Genomic DNA, 19822 nt, shown 5'->3' with positions numbered 1-19822 from the left:
CTTTTACTGAGGAGTGTCTTCCGTCTGGCTACTCTACCATACAGGCCTGCTTGGTGGAGTGCTGCAGAGATGGTTGTCCTTCTGGAAGGTTCTCCTCTCTTCACAGAGCAACACTGGAGCTCTGTCAGAGTGACCATCGGGTTCTTGGTCACCTCCCTGACTAAGGCCCTTCTTCCCCGGATCGCTCAGTTTGGCCGGGCGGCCAACTCTGGGAAGAGTCCTGTTGGTTCCAAACTTCTTCCATTTACGGATGATGGAGGCCACTGTGCTCATTGGGACCTTCAATGCTGCAGAATTTTTTTCTGTACCCTTCCCCAGATCTGTGCCTCGATACAATCCTGTCTCAGAGGTCTCCAGACAATTACTTGAACTTCATGGCTTGGTTTGTGCTCTGACATGCACCGTCAACTGTTGGACCTTATATAGATGATGTGTGCCTTTCCAAATCGTGTCCAGTCAACTGAATTTACCACAGTTGGACTCCAATCAAGTTGTAGAAACATCTCAAGGATGATCAGTGGAAACAGGATGCACCTGAGCTCAATTTTGAGTGTCATGGCAAAGTCTGTGAATACTTATGTACAGTGAACCCTCGTTTTTCGCGGGGGTTACGTTCCAAATAGAAACCGTGATAGGTGAAATCCGTGAAGTAGCAACCTTTATTTTTTTTTACAATTATTATACAATGAAATACTCCATAATACATTGAAACCAAAGAACAAAACCTTTTTACAGGCCCAAGCATTTGTTTAACAAATAAAAGTACTGTATAAATGTTTTTTTTTACAAATAACTACTGTACTGTAAAATAATAATTTTAATCATCAATACGAACTGAAGGCTTCAAATTGCTGAGATCGGCACCGCCCCACTGCGACCCGAGTCATTGGATTAGAACGGGAGGAAATGAAAAATGATTATGAAAACAAATACAAAGTACAGTAGGACAAATAGTGACTCGTGTATTTCACTGCTCTTCTGACTGAGCTGCTGCATCCTGACTCCGCTCTGCAGCGGTTCTTTCTTCTAAAGCCGGCGGTGCAGGTGTGGTTTTCGAGAGAAGAACATAGTTATCGGTAGTTGTTGTCGCTCTTTTTTCTTCTGGGCAAAAAGATTCTTATAAACCGACATGCCACCATCGATTATTTTTAATTTGGCAAGCTGTTTTACGTACGTGTACATATTAAACCGCAACGTTATTGACAAACAGGTAGAGAAGAAGCGGAGAGACTGTTTAGCCAATCAGAATGCAGAACACAATGCACGATGCAAATCCGTGAAGCAGCGAGACCGTGAAAGGTGAACCGCGTTATAGCGAGGGTTCACTGCATGTAATTTTTTTGCTTTTTAAATTTTGAATAGATTTGCAAAAATTTCTAAAAAATGTATTTCACGTTGTCATTATGGGGTATTGTGTGTAGAATTTTGAGGGGGGAAATTAATTTAATCCATTTTGGAATAAGGCTGTAACATAAAATGTGGAAAAAGTGAAGCGCTGTGAATACTTTCCAGATGCACTGTATATGGTGACCTTTGGAGAGTAAATCCAGAGATGAATTTTGGTGACCAACACCTTTGATCCAAACCAACAGAGATGAACTGAAGCGACAACTGGAGAGTCTGCAATGAAGAAAGATTTATGTTTCAATATTATGTAACCCTACTCTGTTGAATGACAAACAATACTTTCCACTTTGGCATAAATAAAACAAACCAGTGGTCACTATAGCCCCTTTTCCACTGCTGGTACTGGCTCAACACAACTCTACTCGCTTTTTAGTTTTAAATTCAGCAAAAGTTGTGGATAGCACCAGGCACTGTTTTTAGTATCACCTTTGTTGAGGTTCCAAGCAGGCTGAGCAGATGCTAACACGAAAACACTGCAGACTACTGATTGGTCAATGGTCCATCCAGGAGGAGCAAACTTTCCTCTGATTCAGTGATTGTGTGTGTTGTGTTGAAGATGCTGTCACATGGCATTGCTATAGTAACGGCAACGCTTTAAGGGGAATCCATCTGCAGTGGAAACAAAATGAAATCCAGAAAACTACCTGGTACCAAAGGAAAGAAGAGTAGAGTCAAGTGAAGTCGCGTCGAGCTGGTACCAGCAGTGGAAAAGAGGCTCAAGTTACCAAGCTTCCAGCAATGTCTGCTAGAAATGATCAAATCTGATGTGTCCTGCCATTTAGACTACAACTGTATGTGGAAAAGTGTGTGTTTTTTTTTGTATTCTGTGCTATTATATGAAAGAATTCATCTTTTAGGTGGAACCACATTTCTTTTGTCTTTCAGGAACACACAGAATGAGTTGTATTAAAATGTGAAGACAAAAAGAAAAAGCAGCGGTGACTGAGAGACCTTCTCACTAAAAACCCGACATGTAATGTTTATGTTTATTTTCTGCTGCCAAACTGCATTGCAGCAGTGGAATATCTCAAAAAGGCTCAAAGTCGTCTTTCTTTGGTCAATAAGTTGTCCTTACAAAAACTAACAAACTAAAATAATCAACAAATCAAAAAATAGAGCATTACATCCTGTCCTGACACATTCAGCATGCTGGTTTGAATTTCTTCAGACGTCTGAGCTCTAAAAGGCAGAGCCATCACCTTTCTCTGCATCCTATGTTTATTTTCATCTGTATCTGCTTAATTTCGCCACTTGACCTCTTCAACTGACTTGTGTCCCCCATCATGTCTTCACACTGATTTTGAAGAAATGACGGCAACAGCTTAATGCAGATTTTTATGCATCAAGAGCTCTCCCTTGATAAACTCCAGCATGACTGGATAATATGGTCTGCCTTCATGGTTTGCCCCAATCCCCATCTTTCTGTCACATGGAGCTGCATTATGCATGAAGGCTCTTCCCAAGCTTTAATAGACAGCAGCAAACAGACTTGGAACAGCAAGCAGCCATTGAATGACACTGAACAGAGCCTCTTGTTTTCTCTTTCCTGTCCTTCACTTTCCCACTTTCCTCATCCAACAGCTGCTCAAAGTCTTCTTTTTGGTTTTCTTGTGTTTTCTAGCTCTGTTTTCAGTGTCTCATGCTTTTGTGTTTGCTGCATTTTGAACTCTTGCTGTCTCTCCTCTCAAAGAGCTCCCTGGCTTTGCCTTCTCTACCTCTTTTAGAGGCTTATATTTAGCTGCTTTAGAAGGGAGCTCTCAGGGGCAAAACTATTTAGCATTATGCTTCCGATCCACATATAAAATAAAAAAAAACCTGGAAAAATAAACATCCACATTCAAAACTCCATTCATTCGCTGCATCATATCCTATTATATGTACTTACAAGTGTGTGCGTTTGTCTGGCACAGTGTGAATCTCCACGTGCTGTGAAAGCTCACACTGTGCCACGAACATCTTAAGCCTACAATTAGCATTTGATCCTCTGATTGGTCACAGCTGAACTGTATCGACCGATGGGTGGGTAGTGCTGTGCCCTCAGCAAGTGCATAAGGTCTCCATTATACAATACATGCTCTTAGATAGATGGGCGCAAATAATAAGAAATGGTTCAAATACCACTTTACCCTGCTCTCTTAGCTGCCATGGCATAATTGGAATACGTGCTGAAATGTCACCTGCAGTGCAGGTGCATGTATTGTACATAGACTGCAATAGGCTATAAACTGTATACTGTGTGTGTGTGTGTGTGTGTGTGTGTGTGTGTGTGTGTGTGTGTGTGTGTGTGTGTGTGTGTGTGTGTGTGTGTGTGTGTGTGTGTGTGTGTGTGTGTGTGTGGGAATAGAATTAGCTTCAGTTGAGGAGAGTCATACAGATTGCCTAGAGCTACTCTGACTAGTGCTCAGATCCCTGCACTACCGCACACGCACACCAGCTCCCGTCTACACACACAGAAACGGTTTTCAGTAGCAATGGAGGAGAAGATGTGCGCCGTCATCCACCCACACACTTACCTTCACTGATGCACTGAAACCTACAGCATTTTTGCCAAGTACCACACAAGTGCCCCTGGTTCACTCAGCCTCTCACTTCCTGTCTCCTTTGTCTCTTCAGTATTCTGTAGTATTCAGTATTAGGAAGTAACACACACACACACACACACACACACACACACACACACACACACACACACACACACACACACACACACACACACACACACACACACACACACACACACACACACACACAAACACACACTGATGTGTGTCGTTTAAATCGTAGAGGTTAAGTTTGACATGAAAGACATCGCTGCTGCGTTCCAACATTGTCAGTTTCAGGATAAACTTTTGATCAGGCCAAAGAAATGTGTTGGATTCTGTTTTAACTCGCACTGCAGCTTTTAATGAGCCAAAACCTAATTACAGTCCAACCCAAACTTTCACCATTAGTCTATGAGGGCCATAAACTGTCTGCGGAAACTTCTGAGAGACTCTGCTTCTCTTTTTAATGCATTTTTATATCATCAGCACTTCTGATAGTGACTTTACAGTTGGCCCACCCAAAATGTACGGAGAACATGATGTGTAAAAACCAGTGGTGCAAAGTCACTACGGACATTTATTCAAGTACTTGTGCATAATTACAATTCTGAAGTACTTGTACTTTACTTGAGTATTATCAGAGGGAAACATACTCTTTGCTCCACTACTACTTTCTGCTTCACGACATTTATTTGATAGCTTTAGTTACTTTTAAGATGAAGACTTAAACACATTGTTAATGATCCAATTTTTCACAAAAAAAAATAATCTAAAATTAAACAAGAACAGGAAGTAAAAAAACGGATGGATGAAAGCTTTGTGCTTTCTTCTTCCCTCTACCGGGAATCATCTGACGACTCCTCAGGTTTATCTGTTGTCCCTGGATATAAAACTGGATACAAGTATTTCAAACTAGCTCTATTTGCAGCAGCTACAAAAGTAGCATGCGGGGATCAAATCAGTACTTTTAATCTTATACTTCATCTACATGTCGCTGCTAATACTAATATACTTTTACTTAAGTAGGATTTTTTTCATGTGGGACTTTTACTTCTAATGGAATATATTAAAACAATTTTTTATATTCAGTAGATCATCTGAATAATTCGTCCACAACTGGTAAAAACATGAACTGACTGGTAATTATTCAGAATAAAATTAATTTGCTAATCACAGAGCTTTTGACTGCATCCCACTGGCTTTTTTAGAGAATGAATCAGATTTCATCATGTATTAAGAGGTGGTCATATAACCCTAATATAATTAATATAATTAAGAAATAAATTACATTGGAATATATCAGAAATTATTCTTAAAAATGGTCAGTGGAATACTTGCAAACAAACAGAACTATTACATTTATCATGAGTCACTTAAAGACAGAGTGTATCGTTAAGGTCCAACAAATGTGTTACTTTGTCTTACTCATAAAACATTTGCAAAGCTGCAGCATTATATAAACCCTGCAAGGTTTACGTCTGCGTGTTCCAGCTAACAGTCTTTCATCACTCCCCATGCTGGCACAAATCCTGATATCTTGGTACATTACAGCCTCCCGTATCAGTGGAAAAGTGTTAAACCATTAGCGGGCATGCGCATCTCAGAGTACCTTTTAAGGTAATTTCCATAGCGTTTAGCATGTTGAGGTTATTTTCTGAGTCATGCCTGGGACACTGCCGCACTTCACTTTACTTATGAATAGCAACCTAGCTAGATCAATTGCAGAGGTGATAAATTCACTCTGTAGTAACAGTGGATGATGGAGAAATTGTGAATGTAATTTACAACTTTTATGTCCCTTTGGACGGTGATAGTTGTCACGTAAGCAGACTTGAATGGATAAGAATCAAACTTCTACCTCTGCAGCGTAAATATTCGTTCTCCTGTTTATGGGATGAACCTGTAAACCGTGACAGCAGTGTAATCAACAACCTTGAGTAGTAGGACAGCACCTGCCTAATCTCAGAGTGGACGAAAGTAAAACCATGCTCAGGATTTATCAGGTTCACTTGAGGGTAGGGCTGGGCGATATGGCCTAAAAATTATTTTTATTTGTATTTTTGGGCTATGTCGCGATACACAATATACATCGTGATATTATGAATTATTCTCTAAAGCACTCCAGAAATACTTAATTTTTGTTTACATCCATTGGTGGTTTCTATTGGAATAATTTTAAACTTGCATGTAAAAAGGGGGAAATCACAACCAAGGTAAGTTTAACATTATAAAAGTTATTCAATTACAATCCAATTGGTTCTTTTGGGGGGTTTTTTTTAAGAGAAAAAAACACCACAATATGTACTGTATCTAAATTAACTTTCTTGAGTAGCAAACTGCAGCAGCATTATTTTAAACAAGACTTTTTCATTGACAGTACTTTTACTGTGTGGTAGTTCCCCTGCAGCCCCGTCATCACTGAATGATTGATCCACCCCTGCTCTGAGTGAAATGAAACCAAAACTGTGTCTGAATGCCGGCTCAGATGACGCTCTAACCATTTCAGACCAAATTCACGAACCCACCCATAACTATTAGCTGGTTAATGGTTACTTTTAATTGTTATCCCATCTTCCTATTTAGTTGACTGCGTATGTCTGCAGGCTGCTTCCATACTGAAGCACTGACACATGGACTTCAAGCTTGTCGGTTACTGTCATCTTTCCGCCTGTATGTGATGGACTTTCTTGATGTCTCGACAAACAGGTCGTGTTTCAGTCCTTACATGCGAACGATTATCAACATCTACTCTTGTGGAGAGTAACCGCACTTTTGTATGTGTATTCTGTCCGCCGCCATCAGAGCAGGCGGGTCTGTAAGTGTCTGCTGCACGGTGCTGCAGCTACGGACCGACAGCTGTCCCCGTCCCGCCTGCTCAGAGGTTCCGACACAGATCTCGCGCCGTCCTCTCGGACAGATTAAAAGAGTAGGTCAAAAATTGCTAAAATGGGTCGCCAAATATACCTGGGCTGCTATTTATTTACCCGGGTGGGCCGCCGAAGTAAAGTATATGTATGGGAAACACTGATGTGTCTGAGAGGGACAGAGGCACATAGCCGGATGAAGCGAGAGACACGTAAAGTCAAAGCGTATCTCATGCCAGCGGCGGCTTAGTCATTTAATACATCCCACGTAGAATAAGACGCAATACATAGAGTATATTATATATATCCTCCACCCCTACTTAAGGGTGGCGCAAAATGAAGCAAGGATGTTTCTAGGGCACTCCAGCTATTATACTCATCACAGGGCATGTGGTTCATCTTTTGAAAACTTTTCACTCTCTTTTCACACTCAGCTCTGGGGAGAGATTTATTAAGTCTGAGAAATGAACCCTGGTGGTTTCATCTGGATCAAAACTATAGCTTTGAAGTAAAAAACCTGCACTAAAGAGTGGGAATAGACATCGGTATTTATGATGAGAAAATAGAGTCGAATGAAAGAAGATTTTGTGTTGCATCATGATAAGTGCAGGTGCAACACTTTACTTGACGAGGTGCACATTATTACACTGACATGACACTGTCATAACCATGACACCTGTCATGTTCATGAAGGAGTCTTCATGGATGTTTATGACTTTTGTCATTAAATGGGTCATTTAGACAAATAAGTCACTCTTAGGCAAAGCTGACATTGTGTGTGATGTCTTTGTTATAATAACTTAAACTAACCCATAACCCAAATTATTCCTAACAGTGTCATTACTAATTTCCTTTTTTTTTTCAGTTACAGTGGTAAAAGTCAGGGTTCCATGTTTACGATGTTGTTTTGGTTAATATAAATTTGTCATAGCATTACAAATGACACAATGGACCAAATGACCCTTAATGAAACAGTAAGAAACATTCAAATGGATTCATTAGTGTTAATAACATGTCAGTCTTATGCACACATCTTTTACCAGTGTGTTACCAGTCTAGTGTTCAGAATTGTTGAAGTTTGAGCCACACTAGGGACAAAGTCAGAATATCTCAGCCTCTGCTGTTACAATTCTAACCATTGTTTTGAGGACCTGTCTACTATTATATGAAAGTACTATCTCTAGAGTACCGTTTTAAATATTTTAACTTGAGCAGGAAACAGACGTTATGGTTTTATACTTTTATGCCTCCCCATCATTATACAAAGAGACAGCAGCACAGAGAGAGACTCTGAAGGAAAAAGAAAAACTTTCTAGTAAGTTTGAAACCCATCTTGAGCTGTCACAGACACAACCCCCACACACAAAATCTGTATATTTTGTTACAGCAAACGTCTGTACTGTCAGCTGAAGAAATAATCCATTTTGTGTTCGTGGCTAAAAGTCTGAGTCAAATCTGAGAGAAAGGTGAGACGAATCCAGCCTTTTTATTATACCTAAACAGAGACTCGTGGGATGGAGCGGTATCTTGGAGCGAGAGAGAACACAGATGCTCTCACTTTCAAAAAAGCCGCCTCACTCTCCAGGCAAAAATCACACCACTCCGCTCCCACTCTGCACAGCCCGTATACCCTAATGCTCGCAGTCTCCAACTATTGGTGTGCATGCTCGCTGCAAAACAAGCAAACACACAGGCAAATAGACATATACACCTGTGCTTATGTAATGCACTAATCTGTTTTCCAAAACGTAAACAAATCACTTCCAAATTGACAGGAAAGTCTCAAAATAATACCCTAAACAATCTTACACACACATTAATACTGTTAATCGTTAAAATCGTTGTCAAAAGATAAGTAAAACCAGCATTTTTTTACAGTAAATGTGAATTAAAAGCACAGCAGCAGATGACCCAGGGCAGCCTGCACCTACGTGTGATTACACCCATGTACTCGTGATTACATGTGTGTTGCCTAAATACGTGGCTCAGATGCAGACATGTCGTAGTGCCACTTAATTGTAGGACATCAAAGAGACATGCCCTGGGGGACAAGACAGAAGTCATGGAGATAGAGCTTTGATGAAGATGTGAAGCAATGTTTCATTATTAATATTATCTCACTGTACTGATAAGAAGGTATGGCTGCTGTGATGGAATTCTACATATTTCAGGCTAATAAGAACGATCACTGTCGTTGTAAACTAATTTAGCGCTCGTCAAAATACAGTTTACCATAGAGGACTGTTCAAATGAAGTAGATGGATATCAATGTTGCATCAATGTGCACCCTGCCAAAAATTTGTGACCTACAAATTGCAATTCTGTATTGATGTTGAATTATTAACGATGCTTCCGTATGTATCCTTAAATCTTGCATGAGGTGAAAGAAATGAAACTGTGCCTCTTGTGCACAAATGAAGGAAACCATTCAAAGCTGATATCTATTCTGCTTTAGTAGCACGCAGTCTTGAAATAAGGACAGACTTTCTGTACACTGTAGCTATCTCTGACTGCTCTATGGAGGACAAATATAGTGCCCGTTGCCATGGTTATGACAGAGAACGCATCCAGACAAACAGAGCAGTGAAACCACGAGGATGCACACCTACACAATTCTCTCCTTTCTTTGAATCCAAAAATGCCACGTGTAGATTAGGAGGAACCATCCATGTGTGTGTGTCACATCTTGTGTTAATTGTGTCCGCAATAATGTAGGTGATTGTCATGTCTGTTCATGTTACGTGTGAGTGTGTGTGTGTGTGTGTGTGTGTGTGATGGGCACCTGTGGAAGTAATTTTTTTTTTTTACAAGTTTAACACTGACTCACCGTCACAGTGGGGATGGCAGTGACGAGGGAGTAGACGAGGACAGGCGGCGCCTTGCTGTTGTCCTCTGGTCCTGGGTACGGCTTGGAGTAGGATTTGTCGAAACAGAAGAAGCCCTGGATGTGCACGGGGAACGTGTCCGTGTACTCAAAGTAGTATGCCAACAGAACGGTCCCTGCCATGATGACCAGCTGGAAATAAAACATATTGGTTCCAGATTTAGGATTGGATCCACAGGAGAGAGTAGGAGTTGGGGGGGGGGAAAGACAGCCACAAAAAGAGAAGTGGAGAATACTGTCACGGTTAAAAAAAAAAAAAAAAAGAGAGAGAGAAAGAGAGTTTTTCCCTTCTCAGAGCAAAATGATGGATGCTTCCGTAATGTGTAAAATGAATCAAGTGTGCGTGGAGAGATAGTGAGGGAAGAGGATAAGCGGGAGAGGGAGGGAAAGAGGTAGGGAGGGAGGGAAGGAGGGAGGTAAAGATAGAGACGGAGGGAGACAAATAAGGAAAAGACAGACAGAGAGAGGAGGAAAGAGAGCAATGACAGATACAGGGAGGGGGAGAGAGAGAGAGAGAGAGAGAGAGAGAGAGAGAGAGAGAGAGAGAGAGAGAGAGAGAGAGAGAGAGAGAGAGAGAGAGAGAGAGAGAGAGAGAGAGAGAGAGAGAGAGAGAGAGAGAGATCCCTTCAGCAGTGTGAGTATGCAGAGTGGGAGGGTAAAGAAACTAATGGAGACTGATCAAAGAAAATAATGCTGTACGAAGGAGCAGAAGAAGGGCTGAAGAAGGATGTGGGGGGAGAACAGATGGGTGAAAAAGAGCAGAACGGTGGAGAAGGAAAGAGGGCAAGAAAAAAAAGCAACCCTGAGAAGAGCAAAGGGTAAGAGAAGAAAGATCATGTGTGTGTATCTCTGCATAACTTAAGTTATCACTATTCTGACATAGTTTTGGTTGTTTGTACATCACACGCCATGAAGCATAAAATATGACCTTCATAACTGTTAAAAAAATAATTAAGAAAAATGTATATTAGCAATTCATAACAGTGTATGTGTGAGAGAGAACAGAGAAAAAGGGGAGATGATGAACATAAAAAAAGAGCATGTTAGGCTGCACGGATGAGACAGATGCAGAAGTACTAATTATTCATTTATACTCTAGTAAACAGCACACTGCTGCCTTCCACAGGGGGAAATAGATTTACAATTGTAATGTAGGCTTTTCTAAATCTGCAACTGAAAACTTAAGGTTTATGCAATATTAGTTTGCCCCCTGAGAACAGCCTAAAACTAAAACTGCAAATCAAAAATTTAAATTTAAATATAGGGAGCTGCTGATTTCATAACAATCCGCAGCCTAAATGTTTCCGAGATGAACTTCCATTGTATGTGAAGGACAATTTTATCAGCAGCAAAACATGAGGAGCCTCTTCTGGCTGGGAAAGAGCTGGAGGGAGCAAATGGCAGTTTGGCGGCTGTCGCTAACAATTCCTTATTTTATGTCCAAGTGGTTACAGTATATGAAGAATTGTAGGTTGATACACTGTTACAAATGGAAATGACCATAATAATAGTTACTATTACATAAACAAATAAAAGAGGTGGTAAAATACTTGTTTCTCAAACACAAAAGGATAGGTTGCTAACTAGTATGTCAAATCTAGACCTTGAGCAAGGAGTTAGTCTGAAAAAACTAAAAGTTACAGCTAAATAGAGCTTTCTTACCGTGGACATTTAGACTTGTCTAACATATGTGTAACAAATTACAATATTAATTGGTGCACTGCATTGCAATAATTGCTGGAAAGTAGGCCTCCTTTTTGTTATTAGTTTCACCTTGCTTCAGCTCAAAACATCGGCTGTGAAAAAGATCTGCGAATCAGATTCATCTGGGAAAGATAAAGAAACACAAGGGCTCTCACAGTAGCACAGCCCTGAAGATTCAGATCAGCAAAATATAGTCAGGAAGCAAAACAGCATGTAAAATACAAGAGAAGATAAAGAGGTGATTATCATCAGCAAGCAACATAAATCAAATACAAAACATAGCAGCATTTACTTTTGGTTAAATGAAGCAGTCTTGTGTCTTTTTCTCTGGAAGTCTGGGCAAAGTACAAAACGTGACTAACTGCACTTATTGGTATTCTTTTATTCATTAGTTTTTTAAATCAAATTGAACATGTCTTTACTCGTTTTCCTGTTGCATCACCGTTTCCACAAAGAGATGTTTACAAACTCAATTTCATCGCTAACAAATAATGGAGTTTGATAAGGAAGAGGTCTGGGGACACTGTTACACAACAACGGCAGTGAGAATAGTGTTGAAAGGTAGAAGGTGTGCTTGGGAGGTTGACCAGGGGTCCAGTTCTCATTTCACAGCAAGTAATATCTATTCTGAGAGAAGCTTTAAAGGAATAGTCTGACATTTTGGAAGATGAGTAGATAATTGTTTGTTTGTTTGTTTGTTTGTGCAAGCAGTTTTTACAGCCCATATTAATGTTCCACTGTGACAGTGCCCTCGACTGGCTGTAGTAATTATGACAGACGCAAAGGAGGAAGTGAGATTGTATCATACACAGACATAAGGGGAGGAGGTTGGGGTGGATGACGAGGTCAGCAAAACTTTACTTTTCCCAAACTGTAGGTCAATGTTTCTTTTAATCATAAACGTTCTAGAAATGTTTGCTGTTGTTCCCAGAAGGTTTTTCTTAAATGTAACATTCTCAAAAAAAAAAAAAAAAAAACAAAACGAAAACATTTTAAGAACTTTCCTCAAAAACATTTGTATAGTATTTGTATATAGCATGTTATCATACTCTAAAACAATATTCTGGGGGGGAAAAAAGAAGAAAATTCCCTCTGAAAAGTAGTAGTGGTAAATAGTAATTCAGAGTAATGCAGTGTTGAGTTAATAGTTGATCATTATCTTTGATTTTCATAGATTTTCAGGGATGTGATGGAGAAGCCTCTTCATGCTTAACAGCACTAAACAGGGAAGGTTTTAATGGCAGATGGCTGAAAAAGTGTCAAACCCTTGAGAAAACATCTTCCAACATGTTCATCCTCTTCAGCAAAGTGATGCAGTCACATGAAGCAATGCTACAGGAAAGAGAAGGGGAGACCTGTTACACGTAACACGTTTTTAGCTCTGTTATGTAGTGAACAGGGACAATGAACATGGGAGAAAGAGGGTGACCTATTTTAAACTCCTTTCATTACACGCTCAGCTCTGCTCTCTGATCTGTTACTCTGCATGTTTCCTTTCCTTGTTTTTGTTACAGTTGTTGAAATTGTGTAAATGATCCCCTGTATGAACTGCGACATCAAATAATACAATTTAATCAAATCATCTGTTCCCAGTGGCGATGTGCACAATTAATGGACTTGAATCTGTTTATAGTCTTTTCACTGAGGGGCCCTAATGAGGAGAACATCACAATAAAGGGATGTTGTCTGTGACAGCCCACATGCCCTCAGGCCCTTAAGAGGTAAATCTTGAGGAACACAGGAATACCCACATGCACGCACACACACACATATCTACAGATGCTAGCAAACTATGCAGCCTGGAGTTTTTACATGTATATATAGGCTAAAAATATCAAGCAGCTAATTTTTCAGTTTTGTCATGTTAGTTTCCATCCACAAGAGCTTTGTGTGTGTTTTTGTGTTTCAGTGCGCGGGAGTGTATCCGTGTCCAGAGTGCGTCTTTGGGTATGTGGGTGCATTTCCACGTCTGAGGAGGAACTCTGACATGAGCACGCTGTGTTGAACATCTCTTTCTATCATCCATTCTCTCTCCCTCTCCTCTCGTCGAGCTACAGAAGGCTTGAGGGAGGGAGGTGTAGAAAAGTGGGAGGAAGAGAGCGAGGGAGGTCTACGAGCATCCATCAAAGTTTAAATAAACATTTGAAGCCAACTGCAAAATACCTTCCTGGCAGATTCTGCATGTCATTCTGGCTCTATAAGTATTACAATGAGCTGTTATTGATTGTCAGTCAGAGCAATCCAACAACCATGTGTGCATAATAATACATAAGACAAATTACAGTTAAAACACAGTATGTTAATTCTGGTAACAGATTGTCACATCACATTTTTCAGCATGACTAAAATACAATATTTATTTACCTTACCATTCATACAAACAGGAAATATATGACAGATTTCTTGTAGCTATTGATTACAGGCTTAGAGATCCTATATGACATTTCATCTACCTTCCATCCCACAGATTTAAATAACAAGCTCACTGTACACACTGCAAGAGCCAATTTATCTGAATATCCGTAAAGGTCAGGGCAACCTCACGTTGATGGTTCCTATTTAGTACCGAGGCACATCCTGCACAAATCACTTTGGAATATTAATTTGCAAATCATTTCTGAAGCATTTAAGTTGCAAGAGGGTTAAAACAGGGCACATCATTCATCAAGTCACCTCCACACACCTTTAACTGGGGGGTCGTCACATGGCACCTTCCTTGAGGTGAAGGCTATGGCAGAAGACAGAGAAAGTACTGTCTTTATGAATTTCACACAGAGACCTTTTCTCATTGCCGGTAAAAAATTCATTTCTGCTTTATTGTCACCAAAAGCCCCTTCTCTTGCACCTTCTGAGTCCAGTCACTGCTGAGTTTCAGGTGATGATATGAAACTGGATTTCCACATTGTTGTCAGATATGCCTCAGTCACCTGCTGCCGTCACTTAACTGACTGCTCGGCAGGCAGTCTCTGCCTGACCCTTTCAATCTCGGTCCTCACTGGTATTCAGATTTCTGACCTCATTCGACTGCCATATATTTTACAATATCTCAAACAAAATAAATGTTTTAAGAGCTTTTTAAAAAAAAAAATTTTATGTACACGTGGAATAAAACTGTAAGAGCAGTATGTTCCTGTGCTAATGTCAAAGATTTAATCAAATTAAACGTGTCGTATAGTATAGTTCCAGATTTCCTCTGATAATCTCAGAGTTGCAAGTCTTAAGTGACCGTTTGGGAAATCTGGTCTATAAACAGGGTTTAAAATGAAGCACCTATGTAACAAATCCCCACATCTAATTTCTAATCCATAAAACAGCCTCATTGTGGTATTCATGCAATCCACAAAAAAAGCCATTATTTATTGACAACATATATCATTGTGAATGTCCGATTTATTTGTGCAAATCCCAAAACCATGACAAACATAAAAAATATAAATATTTTTTATAATATGACAACAGTGGCTACGATTTGGTTATGTCGGCACAAAAACAACTTAATTAGGTTCATAGAATTACCATGTTTTGGGTTCAAAAGTACTTAGTTAAGATGAAGGGATATTTGCTGTCATGGTTACATTACTTAAGAGTTCGGTGTGAGGATTTAGAGGGCTCTGGTGGCAGAAATGGAATATAATATTCATAATTATATTTTCATTTGGGTATTATCACCTGAATAGCTGTTGTATTTCAGTTACTTGAAAGTGAGGATCCCCCACACGGAGCACACCATGTTGCAATACCATGTTTCTACAGTAGCCCAGAAGGGACAAACCAAACACTGGCTGTAATCTGCAACCTCACCACTAGATGCCACTGAATCCTACACTCTGCTGCTTTATCATTGGGTTAAGGTTAGGGACAATTGTGTTTATAATAAAAACTATACTGGTATGGCTTTTTTAGGGCCGATACCGATTATTGGTAATCAAGGAGACCGATAAACCGGAATTTGGAACCGTTATACATTTGCAGTAAAAATTTTAATCTTTGTGTCAAGATTTGAAATGACAAAATTCTAACACAAAACTTAAAGTCAAATGACTTTAAATAAATGCTGCCACTGTAATCTTATTATGAAGGTATACTGCAATGTGGGTTATTTATTGTAAAAACAAAGAAATCCTTTATGGAAGCATTTGATACATGATTTTAAATTGTGCTTTGGGTTTGTTCATTGATAGCTTAACTTTGGGCTTTTATTGCGCTTTTTTTTACAGTCACGTAACGAATGTAGTTTTTATCAACTCCAGTAACGTTCACCTGTGTCTCCTCTTCTGTACTGCTGCACTGCGTGTCTGTGTGAGCGACACACCGCCCTTCATAATACACAGCACTGCCAACAGCACAGATATTAGCGTGATTTTCAGTGACAGAAAAATGCATGAGCGAGTGTCAGACCGAGCTGAAATGAAGCAGGAGCACAGGGACTCGGTACACAACATAATATCTTGTTTGGTTCTGACGCGGCAGGAGGTCCTGTTGGCAGGGCTGCCCTCCCCAGACAGTGGTAGGAGAAACACCGACGAGTCGCTACGGAGCGAGACAAACTTTTATGAAACACAACGTGTGCCGGTAAACTCTTAAAAAGAAGAAGTAAATATGACATGATTGAGGTGTTTTTGCAACTGAAGCGGAGAGGACTGTGGTGTTTTTAACTTCTGCCGTTAAATGGAAAATTATCAAATGGAATAGTTCAGTGGTGTGAGGAATATATTTAGATCAGTAGTTCTTGTGAAATAACAAAAAAAGACCATATACCATATAAGACCATATTGTTTTTTTTTTTTTTATTACAGAGGGTTTTGCCTCTCAGTCATCTCTCTCTGTTTCAAGCCAAGAGAATTGGCAGAAATTGACGTCATGTTATTACAGTTATTACAGAGATGACTCTTGTCTGTCTCCTTTTTTTTTTCTTTTAACAAATCAAATGTCAGTTAAACTATACAATATAAATTAATTTGGCTTCTGTTCACATCTTTTTTTTTGGTGATTTCATATTCAGAATCATAGTTTTCACAAAATCTGAAAATTAAGGTTTTGAGTATTTTTGAAGCTTTAAAGGCTCGTGGCTCCCAAACTCACCGATACAGCATTATAACCATTAGGATGTATGAAAAATATTTTTCTTTAGTTGAAAGAACAAAGGTGGGTCAAACACTGTAACAATCAAATATACACAATCTGTGAAATCTTTGAAGTTTCAACAAAACACAACAACAGATAACAGCATAGATAGGAAAGGATGTTTTTATGAATCACACAGGTTAGGCCAGCTCGCTGCTTCGGTATCTGAGTGATTTCACCAGCAGGAATGAGGGATTACAATGTTATGCAATGAAACCCAATTTAGCTACTAAAATCTGTCAGCACAAATTTAGCCACAAGATTAAGCCAAAATTTATAAAATGAGGCAGATTTAAAAGATGACCCCTTTTTAGCTGACCCAGTAAACTAAAAAGACTTATCAGACCGTGTAATTAAGGCTTAATGCTCATACTGCTTCACTTCAAAGGGAGTGGAAGCAAGAAATCAAAGAGACTAATACAGGACTCATGTGAGAGAAACTGAGGAAAATCTCCAACCCTTAAAAACCCTTTAACCAGAAATGGGGAAAATAAAATGTGACAATAGTGTACTATTGGTAGAGAAAGGGAGGTGAAAATAGAGTGGGCATCACTAATGTCTCTTGGGGCAGAAACTGTGAGCTTGCACATAAGTGGTGCATGTCTACCCTTGGCCTGTGTGAAGCAGCCAGATGGCAGGAAAGTCAACTGATAAAGTCAAACATGTTTATGGAGGGTGAGAATGTGTGGACGGAGGCTGGTGTTGAGATGACAGCATGCTGCTGTCACAGTGTTGCAGGAGGAACTGGGGACATGATGCTTCATTTTGCTCTCAGTGTGTCTGATATGTTTTTGAATGGAGTATAAACTACAGTATAAATGAGACATAAGACGCATGCAGGATGCTGAGTGAGTCTACACATGGACGTTTTTAGAAAGTATGTGTTCCTTTTTGAAACACTGGAATAGTTTCTATTTCTGTGTCATGAATATTAGGTAAACCGTTAAAATCCTAGCAAATCCCAATGAGCATGGTCTGCTATAAAGTGCACCCTGTTTTTGTTGACACTTTCATGTATGTGTTAATAAGATGACATGTTTTAGCACTGCAATATAATCAGAAAGGTTTCTTTTAGTCAGCAACTCTAATGAGTGTGAACAGGAAGGATAAAAAAAAAAAAAAAAGAAGAGAGAATTCCAGAACAAAACCACCTTTAACTCATCATAAAAATAAACATTTGATTGCACATCATGTGCTCTGTAAAAGTATCTGACAAGGGTGTTATTTTGGGCCTCAATAGACTGGAGAGGTGTCTCTAATAAAGTGTTCACTGAGAGTATAACATTCTCCCCTGCATATGTGACTAAATCACACATCTGCTTTTAATGTGTCTGCATTAATCAGCCATAAATGAAATAACTTTAAAAAAAACATATCCTCATGAACTAATACCTCTAACCAAAAGACTGGCAACATCCACAGGCACTTTTGATATGAGTGTCAAGTTGGTTTCAGTTACTTTCTTCACAGTGTTCAGCACAGAAATCTCTCATAAATTAGCATAAGATGAAGCTACAACACCTCTCCTCTCCTTAGTGTGATTTGGTTTCTTGATGAGCTAACATAATTACTCGCTCACGTAATTAAAGCCCCCGAATATGTCACGGCAGCAAAGTGTTTATCTTTCAGAATTTTAGCAGATGGTCTGATTTTCATACCACAAACACACATTCAGTCAAAATGACACAGCTTGTTTTACGTAGAGCACCAAAATCAAAACACGCCGCTTTCCTCACTCACATATTCATCCAAATATGCCATGAAACTGCTGGAACAGACAAAAGCCCAAAACAAAACAAAAAAATCACTGAAGCATATCAGAGAATCAACATGGATAAAAAGCAAATGAATGGGCTTGACTGCCGCCTGGTGTCACTGGATTGTATTACAACACACTGAGAAAGGCAAGTGTAAGATAGATGAGATAGAAACTGGTGGACAAGCCAGGGGGCAGAGCCTTAAAGAGAGGACTGGGAGAAGCAGCAGAAGGAAAGTGGAAGAAGATAAACAGGTGGATAAAATAGTTAATGAAGACATTAGTATATCGCAGAATATGGCAGGCCAAAACCAAGTGCGCCACTGGGAAATAAAACTCAGACTGGAAGCTGAGAGGAGGGAAAACCATAGGGGAGAGGAGGTGCAAGAGAATAAATGAGGATATATGAGAGGCTGAATGAGGGTGAAGTGGAGAGTAAGGTAAAAACGGGAACAAGGGAAAGGAAGAGGATCAAAGCAGGCATTCATTTCTTTGGCAGCCACATGCCCTCCCCCTTCTCCCTCTCTCTTGCTCTTCTCCCAGCTCTTTTGTGTGTCTGATTACTGGGTGTATTTTATCAGCATGCCTTGTTTATCTTTAATTCATCCATCTCTCCCCCCCCCTCCACCCGCACTCCCCCCCACCACTTCTGTTATCTGTCAAAAACATCTTTCCTCAATCATTTTAAAGCCCACGCTCTCCGTGTCTCCCCTTCTCGCAGCATTTCCCACCATGTCTCCGAATCATCGTTGCTGCCAAAAGTCTCTATATCTGCTCTGCGTCTCTCTCACACACATTCTCTCACTCATACACATTTTGCCTCTGTAGCTACAGTATCTGCTTCACTCCCCGACTCCCTTTCACCTCTCCCTCGCTTTATACCAAACGGATGCCTGCAGAGCTTCCTTGTGCCAGTGGACTACATATCCATGAATAGCACGTTTAAATGTTCGCTGCTCCACACCAAAGAACAATCACATAATTCTAGAAAATCCCCAGTCCTCAAGCAAACAGTCCCCCGCATCTCACAAACAGGGAGGAATAAAAGCAGATGCAGGCTCACACACATGAGCACGTTCCCAGAATAAAACCCTACAGTGCAATTAAAGGTTTTTATTCCAAAGCCCCCTACTTATAAGTATAAACATGCATTAACATGTATTACATTTAAGAAACTGTTGTTTGATAAGCATTCCTGCTTTTTGAAAGCTTTGCAACTTTGTAAATGATACCCTTTTGCAGAAGCACAAGTTTAATGAATCTTTCTTCCATCCAATTTATAAACTATTAATTTCTTGATTTTGGTATTGTACTTTTTTTGCTACAATTTAGGCATTTAGACCTTATTCAGAGGAACATCCAGCACTGAGAATAAGCCTGCATTTCTGAATCCTCCTATAATTGTGTGTAGCTCAGAAAGAAGCGGGAGCGAGAGGAGGTTACATCTTTGTGAAGCAAATTTATTTTACAGACTTACTCCTGCAGGGATCTGATATTTCAATTTTTGATTAAATAATTTGGCCTTGATGCTGCTGCCCAG

General features: G+C 39.8%; 1 protein-coding gene and 1 long non-coding RNA gene across 7 annotated transcripts in view; one reads left to right on the top strand and one right to left on the bottom strand.

Moving 5' to 3' along the window:
- plppr2b (phospholipid phosphatase related 2b) overlaps positions 1-19822 on the bottom strand; it is a 53327-nt gene that overhangs the window by 19543 nt on the left and 13962 nt on the right. For 4 of the 6 annotated variants that reach the window (XR_011310864.1, XR_011310865.1, XM_069697321.1 and 1 more), the window contains exon 3: positions 9642-9830. Coding sequence is in view for 4 of the 6 variants with exons in the window: in XM_069697321.1 (XP_069553422.1) it covers positions 9642-9830 (189 nt within the window). In the remaining 2 variants the exon portion in view is untranslated. Of the gene's footprint in view, positions 1-9641; positions 10148-19822 lie in introns of those variants that run through there. The other 2 variants (XM_069697323.1, XM_069697322.1) reach the window with 2 other exon arrangements.
- On the top strand, positions 10309-13549 carry LOC138620277 (uncharacterized). The gene is made up of 3 exons (XR_011310869.1): positions 10309-10516; positions 13036-13123; positions 13312-13549. It is a non-coding gene; the product is annotated as an uncharacterized lncRNA (long non-coding RNA).

The sequence above is a fragment of the Brachyistius frenatus genome, unplaced genomic scaffold (assembly GCF_029030835.1).
Source record: "Brachyistius frenatus isolate BFR_SWC_R1_liver_20210118 unplaced genomic scaffold, ASM2903083v1 Contig_23, whole genome shotgun sequence".
Classification (NCBI taxonomy): Eukaryota; Metazoa; Chordata; class Actinopteri; family Embiotocidae; genus Brachyistius; species Brachyistius frenatus.
This window is presented reverse-complemented; position numbering and strand designations above follow the sequence as displayed.